The sequence below is a fragment of the Trifolium pratense genome, linkage group LG7 (assembly GCF_020283565.1).
Source record: "Trifolium pratense cultivar HEN17-A07 linkage group LG7, ARS_RC_1.1, whole genome shotgun sequence".
Taxonomy (NCBI): Eukaryota; Viridiplantae; Streptophyta; class Magnoliopsida; order Fabales; family Fabaceae; genus Trifolium; species Trifolium pratense.
Genome location: NC_060065.1, coordinates 55,474,355 through 55,495,579, shown reverse-complemented (window position 1 = coordinate 55,495,579; position 21,225 = coordinate 55,474,355). Strand labels below are relative to the sequence as shown.

The following is a 21,225-nucleotide window of genomic DNA, read 5'->3' as shown; positions in this document are numbered from 1 at the left end:
TGACTTTTATCACATGAGTATCAAGAATTTTAGCCGAGAAATTCCCGATCCATACCAACAAATTCCTTTTATTATGAAAGTAACAAGCAACAATGTACTGTGATGCTGACCATAGGGTGCCAAACATGAGTGAGCAAGAAGAATAGAGAGACACAAAGTTTAACGACATTTATAGAATACTCACAATTTACATGTATCTAAGTACTTTCTTATTGATGGAGAGAGAGAAAGGGAGCAACAATGTAGAGTTTTTAATTAGGATTTGCCGCTGACACAAGGCTAGGGTTTTAGAGAGAAACTTGTCTCTTGGTATAACTCTAGGGTTGAGCAAAAAAGTACTTTCTTATTGACACTTTATGCTTAAACAGTCAATACCAAATCATAACTCTGTTTCTCAGATATTGTAACCACATTCCCTCCCTATATACTGTAAATCTTTAGTGAATCATGATATTTCCAACCCTCAGCGACTAAATCTTTGTTATTCAGTCTCAGGTTTAGGTAAAGTTGCCTTCTGTAAAGCTTTTCGTTTATTTTGAATTTGCCGGACAAATTCAGGAACTAATTCATGTAACTTTGGACTAGGCTTACTATTAACCGGTACATTATAACCTGCCCTTTTTAGTGCACGAAGTAAGCACTTTTCACCTAATTGGTAATGAGTAGGGCATGCACAAGGAACCGTTGATCTCAGTACTGGCTTATTACAATAAGATGGCCCTGTTGGCAATTTTTTTGCTACGGCGGTGCAACCCCGATAAAGCTTCTGCTTAGAATCCGACAAAATATGAGTATGACAGAACCGAGTAAGAGCCATAGCCTTCGACTTACAACCACTAAAAGCACAACGAATGAAATCTTCATTATTCTCTGTAGCATTTCCAGTTTCCCCCAAAACGACACCGTTTGGATTCTCTTCATCTTCTTTGAAAGGACTCTTTCCATAAGTCCAACAATACTCTCTGTACTTCGTCTTAACTTCACCCATTAAAGCCCAATAATGACGTCTGTAACAGCGACTGAGTTGTTTGACTCGGCAGAGACGGCGAGTCAAAACCTCGCGACGAGTTAACACGGACGAGTTGGACAGTATTTGGTCTTCTTCGGCGCCGTCGATTTTCATCGGAGAAACTTGCGTTGGTTGTTGTTGTGAGTGTGAATCTTCCATAGAGATGATTTTGGGTTCGGTGAATGAAGATTTGAGATGGAATGAAATTGATTTGATTTGGTTTCATATACAGAAGAGTTGAACTTAAGATAGATTTAGTTACCTGTGTAGGATCTCTTGATTAGCCAATGAGATTACACCTTGGGCCATGAGTGAATTAATCAAATTAGAATATCCAACAAATGGATGTTGGCTTGACACAAAAGGACAGGATTCGAACGAGGTTAGCATCTGGGGCGGAGCATGTGGGCTGGACGTTCTTGGACGGCAGTAGTATTAGAATATTAGTTGCACTTGCTGCCGCAATAGGAAACAGTAGTATTTCTACCGTATGAAGCCGCTGCAGTCATGAAGGAATTAAAGAGAGCGTGAAGAGATAATTGGTTTCATGGTTTGTTATGGAAGAAGAACCAACAAGAGGCGGACGAGAAACAATAAAACAATGAATGAATATAAATAGGTTTCATCCCATTATATATACAGCTCCAAAAGATTGTTTTTTAAACAATAATATCTAAATATTTTTTTTGACAATAATATCTTTTTGACAAAAGATTTAGAGAATAATATCTAAATATCTTTTTTAATGTTTTATATTTAAATATGTGGGTATTAATGTAATTTTCACTAATTTTTTTACCAAAAAAACCCAAATCTATTTTTTAACAATTACTTAAATATGTGGGTATTAATGTAATTTTCATCTATTCCAACATTTAATGATTATTTTTTTGTCTCATTAAATTTTCTAATCTACCAATCAATGTGTCTTCTTCCTCACATTAGTAAATTTTTTTAGGAAAATGCTAAACAGTGCCCCCGGGGCATTGTTTAAGGAACCAAATATAGTAATATCATATTGAAGTTTGTGCAATCAACGCCTCGAAAGTCTAAAAAGTGTTATTTTCAATTTTAAAATTTTCTTTTTTGGTTTCCTTAACCAGTGCCCCGGGGCACCGGTTAGCATGACCATTTTTTTTATTAGAAAACGGAAAAATCCATACCTTGATGTGCTACGCAGCATAAAATTTATACGATGGTCATTTTTTCAGATGTTCTAATTCCAATTAATCTAATTTCATCATTTACTTGTAATTTAATACATATGTTTAACAATAATATATTATGCAAGATCTGCATGAAGGTATATATTAAATAGTGTTAAATATGTTTTTAATTCTGTTCTGGTGAACATTCAAAGGAGATTGCGTTATTCAAGATTGATAATGGATACAAGTATGATCAGAGAAAAAATTGATTAACTTTACAAAAATGAAAGAATTATCTCTTTACAAGAATGAAAGTATGGTGGTTTATCAGAATGAGAGAATCCCCTATTCTTTTGAAGAAGATCTTATTTATAGACAAAACATCTCCCTCTTATTGCTTGATAACCGCCTTGCTTGTGGAGGAATTCATGGGTAGTGGGCGGTTTCTTCTCCAAGCTTCTTTTCCTTCTTCTCCAAGCCATGGTGGATCATGGAGGTGGTGGTGATCTTCACGTGTCATAATCATGATGAGAAACATGAGATATTTTGGTTTGAACCTTATATAGACTATAATTGGTTGTGCTTTTTCGTATTGGGCCTTAACAAATCACACCATGGTCCATGGTCCGGTACAAATTCATACATTTTTTCTTTATGGTTTAGAATAGTCCCTACTTTTTTATGATGAAAATAAACCCTACATTTTTTTCCGTTATCAAAATTAGTCTCTGCCGTTAATTTTTTTTAACAGAATCCTGATGTGGCACATCTAGCCAATTACATGACGACATGTGTCTTCTCCCCACCAAATTTATTGTGCACCTCTTCACACCAAATCCTTTCTATTTTTTTTTTTGACGGCTCACCAAATCATTTCTTCTATGCGTATGTTTGGTTATGCTGTAGAGAGAATTGAGTTTAAATGAATTGGTTTTGGTTAAAAGTGAGTTTAATGTAAAGTGATTTATATTTGGATACGTACAAGTAAAAGTGATTTTTAGTTATATACTGTTGTTTGGATAATTTGGATTAAAATTGCTTTTGAATCGTGTAATTAGCAAAATGAATTTTATAACATATGTGTATATTTATCAATTTGACAAGGATAATAATAAATAATAAAGTAAAGTAAATGACATCTTTTATATTATAAGCTTGTATACACAAGCAAATTCTAAACCCTAATTTGTTTTCCCTCCATTTTATCATGCAATTTTTATTAAAAAATAATACAATATTTTGTCTTGACTATGATTCGAACCCGCAACTCTTCAATGCAAGGCAATATTTCCAACCACTATGACAAGTATACCAATTGTGATTAAAATTATGTGCAATAATTGATAAGCACCATCAATTTTAAAAGTATATCATATCAAAATTATTGTTGACTATATTATTTATCATGAATTATTTTTATGTCTTTCCTGATCAATGATTTTTTTTTCTACCAGATCATAAATTTAGAGAATAATTATAATGTGAGATTTGGAAATTTATATATATATTCTCATACTATAACACTTCCAACAATATTGAAATATATTAAAAAAAGCATCTTTCACATTTCAATGTCTCCCCAATGTCTCATGTAACTTTGCTTATATCACTTTTAAATTATTTATTATGCAGTTTATTAAATTGTAGTTTTTTAAAATTGGAAAAAGAATTTTGTCAAAAAAAAAATAATGGAAAAAGAATTGATATTTTTTATAAATACCCTTTATTTCTACGTTAATGTATCCAAACATAAATCAATTCTGTTTAACTCACTTTTAACCAAAATCAAATCTATCAAACTCAATTCTGCTAAATCAATTTTTGTTTGCAATACAACCAAACACAACCATAATCATGTCACTAATCACATTCATTATTTTGATTTTAACATTGCAGATTTAATATTAACCGATGATCAATTGATACAATATATACTAGCAGATATTGAGATGGTGTTACGTAGTTGTGGGAAGAGTTTAAAAGATTATCCTCCAATGCCTAATGCAGACACATCATTAGTTCCTGATATACAAAATAGTTTAATACTCGACGAATTGAATTATAACAAAGCAACGTAAAGTATATGACACAATCATGACAAGAGTTAACAAAAACAAACTTGGTGTGTTTTTTCTTTATGGTTATGGCGGTACAGGGAAGACATTTATCTGGAAGGCCATGTCAGTCGCATTACGCTCAAAAGGTGAGATAGTTTTAACAGTTGCCTCAAGTGGGATCGCTGCATTGCTTATACCTGGCAATAGAACAGCACATTCAAGGTTTTGTATTCCTCTAAATGTTGACGAGTTTTCAACATGTACCATAGTTCCTAAAAGCTCTTTGGCGCTATTAATACAAAAAGCAAAGCTCATTATATGGGATGAAGCATCAATGATGCACAAACATTGTTTTGAAGCTGTTGATCGAACTTTAAAAGATATTCTCAAGTCTGTTGATGAAAAAACTAAACACATTCCCTTCGGTGGAAAAGTTGTTGTTTTTGGCAGAGATTTTAGACAAATTCTACCAGTAATACCCAAAAGTACAGGGCCAGAAGTTGTTCATGCTACTATTAATTCTTCAGTTCTTTGGAATTTTTGTGAAGTTTTAACAATGAGTAAAAACATGAGGCTTCTCGGTGGTGCTTCGAGTGCAGACGTTGAACAAAGAATATTGTTTTCTGAATGGGTTTTGGGTGTTGGCAATGGAGAAATTGGAGATGACAACGACGATGATTTAGAACTTGACATTCCATCAAATTTATTGATTCCAAATTCAGGTGATCCTCTTGTTTCTATCGTTGAAAGCACATATCCCAAACTTTTACAAAACATGAACGATATAACGTATTTCCAAAATAGAGCTATACGAGCTCCTAAAAATTCAATAGTCGACACAATAAATGATTATATGTTGAATTTAATTCCTGACGAAGAAAAAATATATTTGACTTATGATACTTCACTCACACAAAATGTAGACGATCAAACAGTGGATGATGTTCATACTCCCGAATTTTTGAACACGATTTCTACGTCGGAATTTCCAAATCACAAGTTGAGACTTAAAGTTGGAGTTCCAGTTATGCTATTAAGGAATTTGAATCAAAAATTAGGATTATGCAATTGAACAAGACTTATTATTACGAGATTGAGAAAACGTGCTCTTGAAGGAAAAATTATTTCATGAAGTAATATTGGTGATCAGGTTTTCATACCTAGATTTTCCCTGACACCATATGACGTGAGAATTCCTTTTAAATTTCTACGGAGACAATTTCCTATAATGATTTCTTTTGCAATGACTATTAATAAGAGTCGGGGACAATCTTTAAGCATGTTGGGATATATCTTCCGTCGCCAGTGTTTTCACATGGTCAGTTGTATGTTGCAATTTCAAGAGTTACTTATATAAAAGGATTAAAAATATTGATCATCGATGATGACAGTGAAGATACAACTAAGACTTCGAATGTGGTCTATAAGGAAGTCTTTCGTAATATAACATATTTTTCTTTGTATGAATATTTATCCAAAATTATTGTTGAACTATCGTTTAATGTTATTCAACTTTTTTCATATACCTTACATTATTGAAATTATCATATTTTATTTAATCATTATATATCTTCCAGCTAATCAGACCCGTGCACCGCACGGGTCGATGTTCTGGTTATTGGAAGGATACAAAATTTAGAAATCTGTAATTGGAAAAAGCAATTCCATCGAACGTAGAAGCTACAAAATCTTGCTTGACCTAAACTCACGTCTAGATAAAAGAATTGATTTTATATAAATAAGCCAAACAAACATATACTATCTCTCTTTCTCCGACACAATCACCATCTTCCTCAATCCTCACCACAAACCCAACCAAAACCACAACAACAACCCAAACTTTCATTTTCCACCATAACCTCCTTCTGACCCAAAAACCTTGCAAGAGCAATGAAATTTGGTTGAAGAAAGCTTGTCTTCATCTTAGCCGTTAACACATACTCAACAACCAATTTCTGACCAAAAATGGCGTCGTACCCACCTCAGATTTCTCCTTTATTACTTCTTCGTCTCTGCTTGAGATTTATCCGTTTAATCTCGTACCAAAATACCCCTGATTTAAAGATCAAATCTTTTTCTCCTTTTTGTACCAATTTTTCTCGTAATCAATATGGGAAATGAAATTTGAGAATCACAGATCAGATGGGCGAAAGAAAATTGGGAAGGGTAATCTGAGTTGACCCAAAACTTAAATACGGAGTTTTGACCCAAAATTTTTGGTGGATGGGGAGACGGAACTAGCTATATAGCAAAATGGGCGGTCGTTTTTTTTTCAAAAATTATAAGTGAAAAATCATTTTCAATAGAGTTTAATTGTTGTGCACCGTCGGTGTAAATTTTTTTTACACATACATCCAATGACGCGTTGCCACATCATTTAATGAATGTGACACATTATGTGTTTTTAACTACCATACATGATGTGTCGGTATCTTATTGGACGCATGTGCAAAATAACTTTACACCGATGATGCATATAAATTAAATTCTTTTCAATAATATTTTTTTCCTTAAATTTTATAAAATTAAATGCAAATTACATTTAATTTTTTTCTTTCGCTTCTCTTTTCTTAATAAATAACAATCAATAAAAATTGTTTTTACATCTTTCTATGCAATTTATTCAAGAAAAACTCACAAAAACATATTTCTAATTATCATGTTTTACTTTTGGTTAATATAAATGTAATTTTTATTTTTTCACTTATAATTTGGGACGGAGGGAGTAATGTTTTATACTCCACACTATGTATACAATGTTCGCCCCTATAGATTTTTTTTTTTTTTTTGGTACATGCCCTTATAGATTTTATATGAAACACATCTCTCAAACTAATGCTGTAATATTTATTTCACAATGGCTCTACTGTTTAAGTAAAGCATATTTGAGTTAAAAAATATCAACCGTAAAAAAAAAGTTAAAAAATATCAAGACAAGCTAAAATCATCTGACAATTGTGCCAAAAAAAAAAACCATCTGACAATAATATATTGAAATACAAATACGGACCGTTAATTTTATTTTGTTTAATTGCTAGCCTCACCTATTATAAACGTAAAAAAAATAGACAATTTGGTATTTGAATTTTGGACCCTTTAATAATATTTTTATTAGTAGTTATTAATTGAGCTACTTTTACGATATCAAATAATATTTTAAGGTGGATTTTTGCATTGTATGGGTGAGAGTCGGGGTTCGAACTCCGGACATTTTATTTATTAATCTTTAAGGTGAATTTTCTAGTCATTAAACAACTTGACAAAAAAACTTTTTTTAATTTAGTAAAAATCAATTTTTGTAATACAAAAATTGAGTGTTGACCGGTTTTATTCTCTCATTAAACTAAATTTTACACAATTTTAATAGTAGAAGTTTTTTTTTTGACACAAATTTTAATAGTAAAAGTTTGTTACCGTTGATCGATATTATTTGTCACGTGTTATATTTTCGCCACCCACAGTTAGTTTTTCTATTTCCGTCACGGGGGGAGGGTGCGGGGTGCGTGTTTAGAACATACGGAGTGAGGGAAAAGTAGCTGTCAAATATCGGACCCATACAAAAAAGACGGCCCAACAAAGACTCCTTGCCCGTCACTCCAAAAAAAAAAAAAAGAAGTTAAATTTAAAACAAAAATACAGTAAAACAAAAAGAAAGGAAACGAACGCGAGTAAGAAACAAACGTAAAGTGGAAATCGGAACTTGAGAGAAACGAAACCCTAAATTTTCTCCGACACGGTGAGTCTTTCTCCTTCGTTCTCCGTTTTCCAATCACAGATTGTTCGTTCTAGCTGATTTGTATTGTTTCACGAACGAATTGCGATCCTTCTGTTTCGATTTTTGTATATTTTTTGAGTTCCGATCCCTCTAACATTGTGTATTTTTTATGCGTTGATTCTGATTTTGTGCTGTCTCGATTCTATGTTCAGTGGTGAATTGATGAATTTGGGGGTTTTAATGGGGATGAACAGTAGGACTGGTTTTTGGGGAAGGAGCTAGGTTTTCTCAGGTGAGTGAGTGACTATGGAGGTCATAGATCGTGAATTGGAGAGAGTGTGATTTTTATTTTGGGGTTTTATTCGTCGCGGCTTGGGTGTTAGAGATGATTGCAGTTTTTTTGTGTAGTTCTCCTTGGATACTAGTCTCTTCTTATTGTTGATTGATTGATTAGGCTAGTTTGATTCTATTGTTTGGTTTAGTTGGTTAGTTAGTTTAGTTAGTTAGTTAGTTAGTTTATTTGGTCCGAGTTATTAAGTTCATTCGTATGGCTAAGTTTATTTGGGGGGTAAGTGCTAAGTTAATTCGTATTGCTAAGTTTGTATTTTTTTCCTTTCAATTATATTATGGTTTGTGATAGATGCAGCAGAGATATAGTTCTAGGTTTGTTGTTGTTGTTGTTGCAATTTGTCAACATTTTTTAAGGTGAACCGATCACCCAAACCAACCTGTATTTCGTGGGGTTAGTTTGGTACAGGTCTATTTACAAAATTTGTGTAAAACCAGACCTGAATCAGCCCGTAGATATTCGATTGGTTTGGATTTTTTTCCCATTAAAAACATCTCGTTACACCCCTATGTACCCTCTTCATGACACTCTTTTTCATCTTGTTAACATTTTTGGTGTTGTGTTTTCCAGTCCCAATTACCATGACAAAACAACATGCTAACTGGTCTCCATATGACAACAATGGAGGGTAATCTCTCTCTCTCTCTCTCTCTCTCTCTCTCTCTCTCAGTTTAATCAACTACTTTTTAACTATTTTTTTGATATGATTATTGTTATTATTTGTAGATCTTGTGTTGCAATTGCCGGATCGGATTACTGTGTGATTGCAGCAGATACGAGGATGTCCACTGGTTACAACATCCTTACTCGTGATTATTCTAAAATCTCCCACTTGTATGCTATTTCTAGCCCTACAATTTTAGTTTATTTTAAATTTTTCTGAAACCTAATTTTTTTTTTTTTAATTATTATTGAAAAAGTTGAGTGGTGTTAATTTCTTAATCATAGCATTAGACAAAGGACACTCTTTATAGTTGTGTTAATGTTGTTGAAGGATGTTAGGTCTAATCTAGGTTTTTGGGTGTTGTATTTCATGACAGAGCCGAGAAATGTGTGATGGCTTCTTCTGGTTTTCAAGCTGATGTGAAGGCTTTGCAGAAGGTTTTGTCAGCTAGGCATTTGGTGAGTAACAGCAAAATAGATAATACTATTTAGATTGTAAACTTTTCAGGATGACATAGGAAGTGAGAAACTTTGGTCTTTCTTTTATTTCTTTGTGTTTTTGTTGTGTATTTATGCTTCATATGTTGATTACTGCTTGGAAATTTTTCTTGTTAAGTTAGGAAGTTTGAAATAGAACTTTGCCCGGTTCCATATTCTTTTTAACCTTCCTATTTTTAACACAATTGATTTAGAACTACAGAAGAACAAACCTAGAGACTAGAGCACTCCTCCAGGGTTAACTGTTCCTTTGATTTGGCTTTAAATATATTATAATAAACTAAAAACTCAATATTCTTACTTTTTAGTCACAAAACTGGCGGGTGTTGAATATATTGCATTGATGGTTTATTATAGACGCCCATGGTAACCAGAAACCTTAATATTATAGCCCTATAGTTTAACTATAACCAAATCTTTTCTCAGTATTTAAAGTTAGTTACATTGATTAATTGACACCAATCATGACACAATGCATTAAATATTAAGGATTGAGATTGACCATTCACCTGTATATTTATTTTATTGTAACGGTCTATCATTTTCTTTGGTCTCCTTTTAGCAATAATTATTGGCCTATTATGGTCAACCCTGATTTGAAGTGTTTTTATGAGTTTCTGTTCTGCACACATGCCCAAACTCCTTGCCATCTTATCTATATAGAAGTTACCCCAACTTTATAGAAATTTATATTCCTAATTTTATTTTGCATAATCATCATCTGTTGTAGGATTTGTATTATTATCATTTTTTTGACAGAGTTTTGTTCTTATTTCAACATTTAATCGAATATCCAAAATTGTAAAGAAAAAATTATGAGGAATGTGATAAGCAGGATTGGGGGGAAAGTAAAACTGGCTAAGGCTTTGTTTGCGAGTTTGGAGGAGAGGTTGAGAAGTAGAGGGGAATATAGAGAAATCTTTAACATTTTTTGAATGAAAGAGTGTTTTTATAGAGAATGATAAATAAAAGTTTTATATTGTGCTTGATTGATTCGATGATATTAATTGCATTGCATCAATTATTAAAGCTTCTAGTCTTTTTATCTATGTATTTTACCTGATTAATTGTGTTAGATGTTGGTTAGAAATTTGGTTAAATTGTGGTGCCTGATTGATTAAACAAATTTTATTGTACCTTTTGTGGCTCTCTTGTTTTTAATATTACCTTAGCAACACATGGAAACTTCTGGTTGAAATGACACTATATTGATTCTGAATGCAGACATATCAGCACCAACACAACAAGCAAATGAGCTGCCCTGCAATGGCTCAGTTGCTTTCAAACACGCTTTATTACAAACGCTTCTTTCCCTATTATTCTTTCAATGTGTTGGGGGGCCTTGACAGTGAAGGTACCCTCTTTCTAGCTTTCTGTTCTTGTTCATGTCCCATTTTTGTAATTGCTCACTCAGACTTCTACTTCAACCTTGAATAGGAAAGGGATGTGTCTTCACATATGATGCTGTTGGTTCCTACGAGAGAGTGGGATATAGCTCTCAGGGTTCAGGATCCACTCTCATTATGCCTTTTCTTGATAACCAACTGAAGTCCCCCAGCCCACTTCTCTTACCTGCCCAGGTGAAATTCTTGTGTTTTTATTGAAATATTTTATGCTTCAAATTGTGTTTAAGTTTTAACACCTCTGCATAAAATATGATTGATTGCAGGACGCTGTTACTCCACTGTCCGAAGCAGAAGCAGTTGATCTGGTCAAAACTGTTTTTGCATCTGCTACCGAGAGAGATATATACACTGTAAGTTTGTTACATATGGAAATGGATTGTCTGCCATCACACATTCACACAAGGATTATTTCGAATGCAGAAAATTGAGTCCTTTTACATTGTCATTTTATATTACGTCAAGCTTTGAACTTACTTTGGGTGTATGTTTTTACAGGGGGATAAGGTTGAAATTGTCATCCTAAACTCCACTGGTATTCATCGCGAGTTCATGGAACTAAGGAAGGATTGATGCTGTTGCACATGAATTTATGTTCATGATAGACTTGTACTGAGAATGTTTGGAATGCTCCTAAATTATGAATGTGGTCTAGGGTTTTTCCCGCAAAATTGAGAAATGCTTTCCAATTTGAACTATTGCTAGTCTGCTCACATTGTAACTAGACTGTGCTTTTACTTTATATATTTGCATTGGATTATATCTGATCCCATTTCTTAGCTTTATTCCATTCTATTGTGTTAAGAAATGAATAGCCTAAAAAAATTGGTTTTATGTTAATTGTATCCCAAAAGAAATCAACTTCAGCTCTGCAATAGTGTGTGTAATTAGACATGGTAAAGGATAACTATACCATACCATCCTTAATATGCAATGGGGAGTGATAGCAACACTTTGACATTTGGTAAAAAAAAAAGCACTTTGACATTTTTAACAACACTGCTATGCGAATCTCAAATTCATAAGTGACCATATTACAAATGGTTGTATAACAAAATGTGGCCAACTGTGCAATGTGGGATTTGCTAAACATCCATTATCAACACAATTTCTACCATTTAATTTGATGATGGGTAGTCAAATCACTATAGGCAGAGGAAATCTTAGAAAAACTATATAAAAAAACTATTAAAAAAGTAAATAAATATTGATGAGTTGGACAGAGATAGGTTAGAATATTATGAAATGTAGCTGACCTATGTTGTGAGAAAAGTATTGGTTGTTTTATATACCATTTAGTTTGGAATTTGCTAAATATCTATATCTATTATTATGAACAAATTTTGATTAACTGCTGAAGTGATTACTGCTCATTGAGTATTACAAAATATACGTGGTTCATCACATTGTATTTCTGTACTAAACACAAAGGATATAAATGAAAAAGTGACCAATGATAAACTTTCATCTATATTAATTTGTGCCAGCTTATTCTTTTCCTGCAAAATATAATTTTCCTCGGTTTATTTGAGAGAAAAGAAAACAAAAATGGCCAAGTACATTTTACTTTTAGATGTTATTGTATATGGTAAAATAACAAGTTATTTATTCCTATCACCAAAAGAATTGTTAATTCTAATTTTTAAATTCCAATTGTTAATCCAAAAGTAATAGACGTAGGCTAGAAGAAAATAACTGGTTGGAGCCTGAAGTATAAATGACAACATTTTACTTTACACATCCAGAAAGGAAAAAAAAATTTATATACATGTACAATGATGAGACAGAGGAATGTGATTAACACTAAGCTATTGGGACATGTTTGGTAATGTCTGAATGAAGAAGCCTCTGCTTGATGGGGTCTTGTATTGGTAAATTGGTGGATAAATTATTGGATTTAGAATGTTCTGCTTGTGATGCATGTATGAGGATTTCCATAACAATTGTAACAATGACCATGAAAATCACTGTAAAAAAGATGCCATGCCATGTGGATAGTAGTGAAGACCATTGGAAGAATTTAACAAGAAGAAAGCCTAGGAAACTTGACCAACAAGCAACAACCTGCAATGGTTCAATTGAGATGAAAATTATTAAAGAGATTATGTATGAATTGGATTTTCACTTTTTGGTAAACATAATTTATCTAAACAAGAAGTAAAAATAGAACCAAACTTACAAATAGTGATCTTTTAGGCCGGCGCATTTCATGAAGTTCTAGCTCGCTGAATATCTCTGTAGTATTATATTGCTCAAGTAAAGCATCCTGATAAATAGTTGAGAAAACATTATTTTGTTTACAAATTTAACTATTACCACATGACACAATTATATGAAAAGCTAAATGGATTTGCATGCATCAATCAGATTAATTTGTACAAAGTGTCTCTAATGTAGAATGTGAGGAGCTAAATGGAGTCATAGCAACAATTATATGAGAAAGTAAAAAAAGAAAACCAATTAACTAACAAATTTTCTACTACCAGAACATGTTTTATATTACTTGTTTGTAGGTAGTAATACCTTGGCAACAAAAGCATCTTTGCACCATTGTGCAATGCCATCTTCTTTTTCGGGAAGTTCCTCTACTCTGTGTCGCTTAAATTGAACCTTCACCTGGAAAAAAAAAGTAGAGGAGCATAAACAACATTGTTTTCACTAATTTAGCTACTGTCAAACAAGGTTTTGAGTTGCCTTACCGAACAAGGAATGCCTTTAAAAATTCTCAACAATGTAGGTGAAGGCTCATTCTTTGGAACTATAAATGTGCAATCATAAATGGCCGGAATATATTTCCTCGTTTCTTTTACAGTTGTCACAAAACCCTGGTGAGAGATAGTCAGCAATATAATATATCAGCTAATAAAACAAAATCAAAGTGTAACTGGAAACTTATGGAGCTAGCCGCGAACATCAATTGTTTAGTTAGTAATTAATCATAATGCTGCTTTCTCCTATATATAATTCTGAGGTTGCAAAAACAACTTTCATGGGCAATTACTTTATTTTAAGTCCTTTAATAGATTATTTTGTAGATCCTAATTATTGATGTTGTTGTCACCTTAGTACGAGGAATCAAAACATTTTTAGGTACTGGCATCCCTCTTGAAATAGCAAACTCTTGAGCTGCTAAAAGTTTCGCGTGTGTAAAGCGAGTTCCTTCAACAAAAAGAGCCACCCAAAACGGCACTGGTTTGTGTTCAAGCTGCTTAAAACCTGACTGCCAACAAAAGTCAAGAGATTTATAAATAAAAAGATGCTGATAATTAAGGAACATCATACTAATAATCACATATATCTAAATTCGTAAAATGATTTGTTTGGATTTATTTACCTTCAATGCTGCTTCATCTTTTTCCCAATTTCTTTCTAGAAATAAAAATTCAGCAAACCACATTGACCAACCTATAACCTGCATAGATTCAATGTTGTTACCGGAACAGATTACAGACCCTTTAATTTAAATTAAAACTTAAAAGACTTATTACAATTAATTCCAAACTTATAAAGAACAAAGAAAGAGGGAATTAGAGAAACTCACAGGCAGGTATTTAACTTCTTTCTTCATCATGGCTACCGTGCTACCAAGGCAACCTGTGCGCTGTCGCAAATGAAATCATATTTGTTCAAATTCAAATATATATAAAAACTAAATTGACTCTGAAATTATTTAACTCTTGCAAATTTGAAGTAAAAGAAATGTCAAAGAATTTTGCATATATAGGCACCTGAGCCAAGACCCATCCAATAAGCCAATCAATGTCACTTCTATGGTTGCAGATCAGAAGTGCATTTTCTTTACCTGAAATTTTCACATACAAAATTTCAAATTTGTGACAGATCTCTTATACTAATCATTTTCAGCAAATATTTGTTTATTTTATAAGAACTTAACAACCAATTAGTTGCTGTCAACTTACCTAATAATTGAAATGTTTCGGAATCTGCATACAGCTCGACCTGCAACACGAATATTCAACTTATTATCCTACATAAATACTACTATATGTTTAATTTGTTGACGAAATTAATACGCAGGAAAAAGAATTAACGTAAAATCGATGAAAGTGTAGACCTTGACGCCTGCCCACCAATCGACCAGAAATATGAGTTCCAACCATAGTGATTCTGTTAGCAATTTGTTTATTCTTCTGTAACAATATTTTGATATTGGACGAACAAACACAAAGAGAATAGCCTGCAAATGAGAGAATCTGTAAAATTAATGGCCATTCTAATTATTTTTGTCCTTTGATAATTCCAATTCAACGATAAACAAGTCAGCGTTGATAAAAAATCGATCAATTTCTACATAGAAACAGAAATATACCACAAATTTGATCATTTGAAGGCAATTGTATATATTATACATGCATATTAATGTTGTTAAATAGCGGCTATAACGGTGCCCTAGGGCTATTTCATGTTTGAACAAATCGCTATAGTTCAACGATACGTTATTCAATACAAAATGTGCAATGAGAATAACAATAAAATGTACATTATGGATTGAATTGAATTAAATGTACCTGAATGAGATTAACAATGAGGCCTGAAAGAATGAAAAGAGTGCCTACAGGAAGAATGACCATTGTAGCTGGGAACGCCATGGTTAATTCCTTAACCTGATATTAATTAAGCTAATTGAGATTTAATAGAAGATGAGAGGATTATCAAATAAAAAAACAAAAAGAGAGAGAGAGAGAGAGAGAGAGAGAGAGAGAGAGAGAGAGAGAGAGAGAGAGAGAGAATGCAAAAGTGTAATTATGAATAATGAGATGTTTGTGATGAAGGAATTATGAATAGCTAGCTGTGCCACGCTGGTTTAAGGAACGGCTAAATAAATTAAGAAGTCATCATAGTAATAGTAATCAAATCAAATAAATAACAAGTCAATAATGTGTCCATGGCTATGCTAAGCAGCGCTTCTTCTCATTCACATGAGCATGTCGGCATGTGCAGTTCAAATTTTTTATTTCTCTAAATTGCACTTTTGACCTTTAAGTTTGAGAAACATGCGATTTTGACCCTCTAATTTTCAAAATAGCACTTCTGACCCCTATCTTTATACGGCTTAGGTGGATGATTGTGATTGATCCACAAATAATAATATTTAATATAAAAAAATCAATAATCACTATTTATAAACCAATCAAAATCTTTCACCTAAACAAATGTACCGGTACATATTCACATAATATGTTTACCGAAGAATTCACTTAACTGGTTATTACTTATTACTCTCTTCTTTCAATTTTTTAACTTTTTTTTATCATTAATGAAGGGTAATTTTGAAAATTAACTCATAATTTCTTTTTCTTTTTTATATAATATTAATTATATTTCTTAATTTGTGTAATAGGTCAACGATACAAACACACTAGCATATTAAAAAAAACATTATTTTTTTTTATTTTTTATTTATCTTGAGAGATAGTCATTATAAAGAATCAATTGTTTTTTTGTCAAAAAAAAAAAAAACACGTGAAGTGTAACTTAATTTTACACTAACAACCAATAAAAACGGTTTAATATTCCATGTCATATAAAAAAAGTGGAGCTAAATGGCATGATGTGAAGGAAAACATGGTTGTGATTGTTGACAATGTAAAATTATTTTACACTGTCAGTGCATATTCTTTGACAATGTAAAATTTGTCTTGGCCGAAATAAATATGAGAAAAACTGTATATGCATCAACAATGTAAACTAATTTTTCACTGTCAATAAATATTAATCGTGTATTCCGTCAAATCATCCTTTACACCCCATTACAATTATATGACATGAAAAAATAGTTGATTTTTATCGGATGTCGGTGTAAAATAAATTTACCACCCGAAAGGAGCATATCCATTAAACTCAAAATTTATAAATAATTTTGTATTAGTTCAATTGAAGGTGCACATCAGTGTAAAATAACTTGTTCACCGCCAACTGCAGCAACCCAAATCCGCCACTGTCGAGAAGAAGAAGAAAAAAGAGACTCTACACTTTGTAACAACAACAATGGCAACAACCTATCACCAACCAGCTTCAATAGAAGAAGTCCGAACCCTATGGATTGGCGATTTACAATACTGGGTAGACGAAAACTACCTCACACACTGTTTCTCCCACACAGGCGAAGTTATCTCAATCAAAATCATCCGTAACAAAATCACCGGTCAACCAGAAGGTTACGGTTTCGTCGAATTCGTATCACACGCCGCCGCAGAAAGAGTTCTTCAAAGTTACAACGGAACTCAAATGCCAGGTACCGAACAAACTTTCCGATTAAATTGGGCTTCATTCGGTATCGGTGAACGCCGTCCCGATGCCGGTCCCGATCATTCGATTTTTGTCGGGGATCTTGCTCCTGATGTAACGGATTATTTACTGCAAGAGACATTTAGGACTCATTATAGTTCTGTTCGTGGCGCGAAAGTTGTTACGGATCCTAATACTGGTAGGAGTAAGGGTTATGGTTTTGTGAAATTTGCTGATGAGAGTGAACGGAATCGAGCTATGTCGGAGATGAATGGTGTTTATTGTTCTACTAGACCGATGAGGATTAGTGCTGCTACGCCTAAGAAGACTACTGCTTATCAGCAGAATCCTTATGCTGCTGTTGCTGCTGCTGTTGTTGCTCCTGCACCTGCTCCTAAAGGTATAGCAAAACCCTACATTTTTTATAATTAGGCTTTGTTTAGATAATTAGATAATATAGTAGGTTTAGTTAAGGGTTTTATAGCATAAACCCTAATATGTAAGGTGTTTGACCTTAATGTGTAAGGTGTGTGTATATGTTATTTATTTAATTAAGGCATCACATAAACTCACACACACACACAACTACGAGGTCGTGGGTTTGAACTGGGTGAAGGTGTTCAGCCTAGCAATATCGGCATTGTCTAGGCTTTACGGAAGTGTGTATGTCATTTCTATAACAAAAGATAAAATAAACTAAAATGTTTTCATGTAAGTTATAAGTTGTTTTTATAAGATATCCTTGAGAGTTTATGAACATGTCATACACTTTTATAAGGGTTTATAACGTAAACCCTTATTATGTAGGGGCATATAAGTTATAGGTCAAACTGTACTTATATAAGGTATAATCTGTTATATATCCTGTAGAGGTTATGTAAATAAGCGGAAAACCACTTATGGACATGTCATAAGCTCTTCCAAACAATCTCATTAGTGTTTATGCTTGTAGATATGTTCAAATAAACCTACACTTTTATAATTAGATTAGGCTCTGTTTGGATATTAAGTTTGATTAAGGGTTTTATAGTAGACCTTTATCATGTAAGAGCTTGTGTGTATATGGTATTTCTATAGCAAAAGATAAAATGAAGTTAAACCGTTTTCATACGCTAACCTGAAGAGCTCATGGACAAGTCGTAAACTGTTTCAATGAGATCACACAAACCGTTTCCAAAACTTAGGTAACCAAATTCCAAAAGGCCCTAATTATCAAAGCAACATGCTTTTCAGCTTTTCTTTGTGACTATAACATTCAACAACAGTCTATTTCGTATGTAGTTTTAGTTCTCTTTCTTTACTGATTTAGAGTGTAAGAAATTGTACATGATTGGTGTCACTAGTTAGTTTGTACTTGTGAATGGGTTTCTGGCTGAAGACTTACATTGTTATGTATAAGCCTGTTTGATTGAAATTTTGGCTGTGCTGTTATTGATGGAATGGTGGTACTAATTGTCGTTGTTGAGATTGTTTAAAATATGATGGAATGGAAAGTGGAGGAATTTATAATTATATTCAATCTCATTCCATCAGGTAACTCTTTATTTCTTCTCCCAATTTTGGGTATAAGATGGAATGAACTTGTTTACTAATCTCCGTACATTTACATTACATTCACTTCTTAAACTATGGAAAGAAAGTTTTTCTCCTTTTCCATTGTAAACATGGGTATGGTAATTATTCCATTCCATCTTTTCTTATTTCACTTATCACTTGATAGTTGATATCCAACCTTAGCCACAGGATTCTAAAATTTTATGCTTTGTCTTTACCAAACCTAGGGCATGCAATCATTAAATCATTAAAAGTTGAAACTAGGACAAAAGCTGCATTGGAAGTTGAAACTTTGATATTTTTTAGTTTTCTGATATTTTGATTTAATACAACTTAGAAGATATACTCATCTGTGTTCTCCTTGGCAGCGATATACCCAGTGCCAGCGTACACCGCCCCAGTGAATACAGTTCCACCAGAATATGACGTAAACAATACTACCGTAAGTCCTGTAGTCCCAAGTCCTAACATTTTTTAAATTTTCATTTCCATTCTCTATGGTTCTCTTACATACTTTATCAATGCAGATTTTTGTCGGTAATTTGGATGTTAATGTCTCAGAGGAGGAGCTGAAGCAAAACTTTCTGCAATTTGGAGAGATTGTTTCTGTCAAAGTACATGCCGGCAAAGCATGTGGTTTTGTTCAATTTGGGGCTAGGTCTTCTTTTCAGTCCCAATCTCTTTTTTAATCATTGAAATCGTTTTGTGAAATCTTTTTAAAATCGAAACTAAAAAGTAATTGACAAGATTTTGATATGTTGCCTTTCAAAGGAAATAAGTTTCACGTGACCCCGTTTCACCATGCATCTTGAGCTCTTTCACGGTCTTTATATTTTCTCCTTAATCCTATTATGTGATTAATCATTTAACCTTTTCCATATCTGATGTCCGTAGAGCATCTGCTGAAGAAGCCATTCAGAAGATGCAGGGAAAGATAATAGGTCAACAAGTGATTCGAGTTTCTTGGGGTAGGCCTCTAACAGCTAGACAGGTATTTTTCCTTTAGAAATGGGCTCATTTCTTGACAAAATGCTTATGCAATAGCCTTGTGCATTTCTGTATATCATTATTCCATTTCATATTCCGAAACTCCTTCTATGTAGATTACAAGTCTTCCAGAATCTAGATTGTTAACATAGCATCCTTACATGGGGGTGTTTTAGTATAATGTTTATTGCACTATTTGTAAATTGCCATGTTTTGATGTAGAAGTTTGTCTATTAGAGATATGTGTGGAACATAAATCTAGATTCTATTAAACAATCCTGAGATTGTGAAGGTTATATATGGTAACATGTGAATGACCAATGTTGGACATTGAGGGAACTTTAAACGGGTTAATTGTAAAAGAATAAAACAGAAAATGATATCTTAGGAGTCATATGTATAGACATCGTTGTTGTGAAGGATTAATAAAAAAGTACTACTGTAACGATGGATCTTACTAGGGAAAGTGTTCCATCAAGTGTTATTGATAATTGGCAATTTAGGCTTGGTCTTGACTCTTGATGTATAATTTGTGTTACCACTACAAACTTCCATCACAATAAAATTTATCTAAATGTTAACAATACTCAAGGTTATATATCAATGATTTTTGATATCTCTGATTAGTTCTATAAGTATCTCATGTTTGGAGTGTTATATTTGCACTAACAAAATTTTGGCCCTAAATGGTTTTAGGACGTACCTGGTGCATGGGGACAACAGGTGGATCAAAGTCAATGGAGTGCATACTATGGGTATGGACAGCCGGGTTATGAAGCTTATGCATATGGGGCTGCTCAGGATCCTTCGATGTATGCTTATGCTGGATACACTGGCTATGCACAATATCCCCAGCAGGTAAGTCATTTAATATTAAATTTACTTATTGCATTGGTTCCTATTGAAGGGAATAACTTAATTGGACTACTCATGCTCATAGGTTGAAGGTGCGCAAGACGCATCAGCCATGTCTGTGCCTACCATGGAACAAAGGGAGGAGCTGTATGATCCTCTGGCAATGCCTGATGTTGATAAGTAATTTTTCCCACTGTCTTTTTTTTAACATGGGAGATAAACAACTGAATACTGCATATTGACTTGTGTATTTCTGACATATCCTCGATTGCTTTGCTAGGTTAAATGCTGCATATCTCTCAGTACATGGAAATTCCATTTTAGGGCGGTCCCTCTGGCACAAAAGTCATTCCTCATCCTTACAACAACAAGCTTAGGATCTCTATTTGTATTTGTACTGCTTGGTTTTTTGTTTCAATATATTCTGCAAATACAACAATATATTAAGTCGGCGTAGGTTTAAATTCCTGTTATTTGAGCCATTCCCAATGCTTTTCTCACGTGGCGGTTGGCTGGTGTAAAGATATGAATGACAAACTAGCATATCAGTAGACAGTAGTCTTTAATCAGATTGATCCATTGATTGTTTTTGTGATTTCGACCCTTAGATAAAGGAATCTCATACTAAGGGATGAAGATTATCGTTTGATAGAGAAATTTCAACCTCCATTATGAATTGATATTAGTGTTTTATAGTATTGGTTGTGGTGTGTTTTCATGTGGTGTACATTTTTGTGT

The 21,225-nt window shown here is 33.2% G+C and overlaps 4 protein-coding genes across 4 annotated transcripts; 2 read left to right on the top strand and 2 right to left on the bottom strand.

Annotated features, from left to right (window-relative positions):
- Positions 1-481: 481 nt before the first annotated feature.
- Positions 482-1,245, bottom strand: LOC123896668 (INO80 complex subunit D-like). The gene has a single exon (XM_045947030.1). It carries the CDS (start codon positions 1,166-1,168, stop codon positions 482-484), a length of 687 nt encoding a protein of 228 aa, XP_045802986.1. The 5' UTR covers positions 1,169-1,245.
- A 6,615-nt stretch (positions 1,246-7,860) lies between these two features.
- Positions 7,861-11,602, top strand: LOC123894022 (proteasome subunit beta type-1-like). The gene is made up of 8 exons (XM_045943884.1): positions 7,861-7,950; positions 8,849-8,906; positions 9,005-9,112; positions 9,319-9,400; positions 10,664-10,793; positions 10,877-11,019; positions 11,109-11,195; positions 11,341-11,602. Exons 2-8 carry the CDS (start codon positions 8,860-8,862, stop codon positions 11,413-11,415), a joined length of 672 nt encoding a protein of 223 aa, XP_045799840.1. The 5' UTR covers positions 7,861-7,950; positions 8,849-8,859; the 3' UTR covers positions 11,416-11,602.
- Positions 11,603-12,502: 900 nt separating this feature from the next.
- LOC123894021 (1-acyl-sn-glycerol-3-phosphate acyltransferase 3-like) lies at positions 12,503-15,568 on the bottom strand. Its single transcript, XM_045943883.1, has 11 exons — positions 15,372-15,568; positions 14,918-15,040; positions 14,763-14,802; positions 14,571-14,644; positions 14,384-14,443; positions 14,177-14,254; positions 13,904-14,062; positions 13,542-13,667; positions 13,366-13,458; positions 13,022-13,108; positions 12,503-12,906 (listed from the first exon to the last, which is right to left on the bottom strand). The coding sequence occupies exons 1-11, from the start codon at positions 15,450-15,452 to the stop codon at positions 12,646-12,648; spliced, it is 1,182 nt and encodes a 393-aa protein (XP_045799839.1). The 5' UTR covers positions 15,453-15,568; the 3' UTR covers positions 12,503-12,645.
- A 1,159-nt stretch (positions 15,569-16,727) lies between these two features.
- On the top strand, positions 16,728-21,214 carry LOC123894020 (polyadenylate-binding protein RBP47B'-like). Its single transcript, XM_045943882.1, has 7 exons — positions 16,728-17,491; positions 19,014-19,087; positions 19,173-19,303; positions 19,540-19,636; positions 20,329-20,490; positions 20,573-20,667; positions 20,768-21,214. Exons 1-7 carry the CDS (start codon positions 16,852-16,854, stop codon positions 20,862-20,864), a joined length of 1,296 nt encoding a protein of 431 aa, XP_045799838.1. The 5' UTR covers positions 16,728-16,851; the 3' UTR covers positions 20,865-21,214.
- The last annotated feature ends 11 nt before the right edge of the window (positions 21,215-21,225 follow it).

Bases quoted from the DNA above. Each gene is read 5' to 3' on its own strand.
- LOC123896668 (XM_045947030.1), bottom strand. From the start codon at position 1,168: ATGGAAGATTCACACTCACAACAACAACCAACGCAAGTTTCTCCGATG.
- LOC123894022 (XM_045943884.1), top strand. From the start codon at position 8,860: ATGACAAAACAACATGCTAACTGGTCTCCATATGACAACAATGGAGG. The intron at 8,907-9,004 runs GTAATCTCTCTC...TATTATTTGTAG, and splicing joins CCATATGACAACAATGGAGG to ATCTTGTGTTGCAATTGCCG. The intron at 11,196-11,340 runs GTAAGTTTGTTA...ATGTTTTTACAG, and splicing joins CCGAGAGAGATATATACACT to GGGGATAAGGTTGAAATTGT.
- LOC123894021 (XM_045943883.1), bottom strand. From the start codon at position 15,452: ATGGCGTTCCCAGCTACAATGGTCATTCTTCCTGTAGGCACTCTTTTC. The intron at 14,803-14,917 runs GTCTACACTTTC...TTCGTGTTGCAG, and splicing joins ATTGGTGGGCAGGCGTCAAG to GTCGAGCTGTATGCAGATTC. The intron at 13,459-13,541 runs GTAAGGCAACTC...TTTTTTTTCCAG, and splicing joins TTAAAGGCATTCCTTGTTCG to GTGAAGGTTCAATTTAAGCG.
- LOC123894020 (XM_045943882.1), top strand. From the start codon at position 16,852: ATGGCAACAACCTATCACCAACCAGCTTCAATAGAAGAAGTCCGAACC. The intron at 19,304-19,539 runs GTCTTCTTTTCA...TGATGTCCGTAG, and splicing joins TTTGTTCAATTTGGGGCTAG to AGCATCTGCTGAAGAAGCCA. The intron at 20,668-20,767 runs GTAATTTTTCCC...TTGCTTTGCTAG, and splicing joins GCAATGCCTGATGTTGATAA to GTTAAATGCTGCATATCTCT.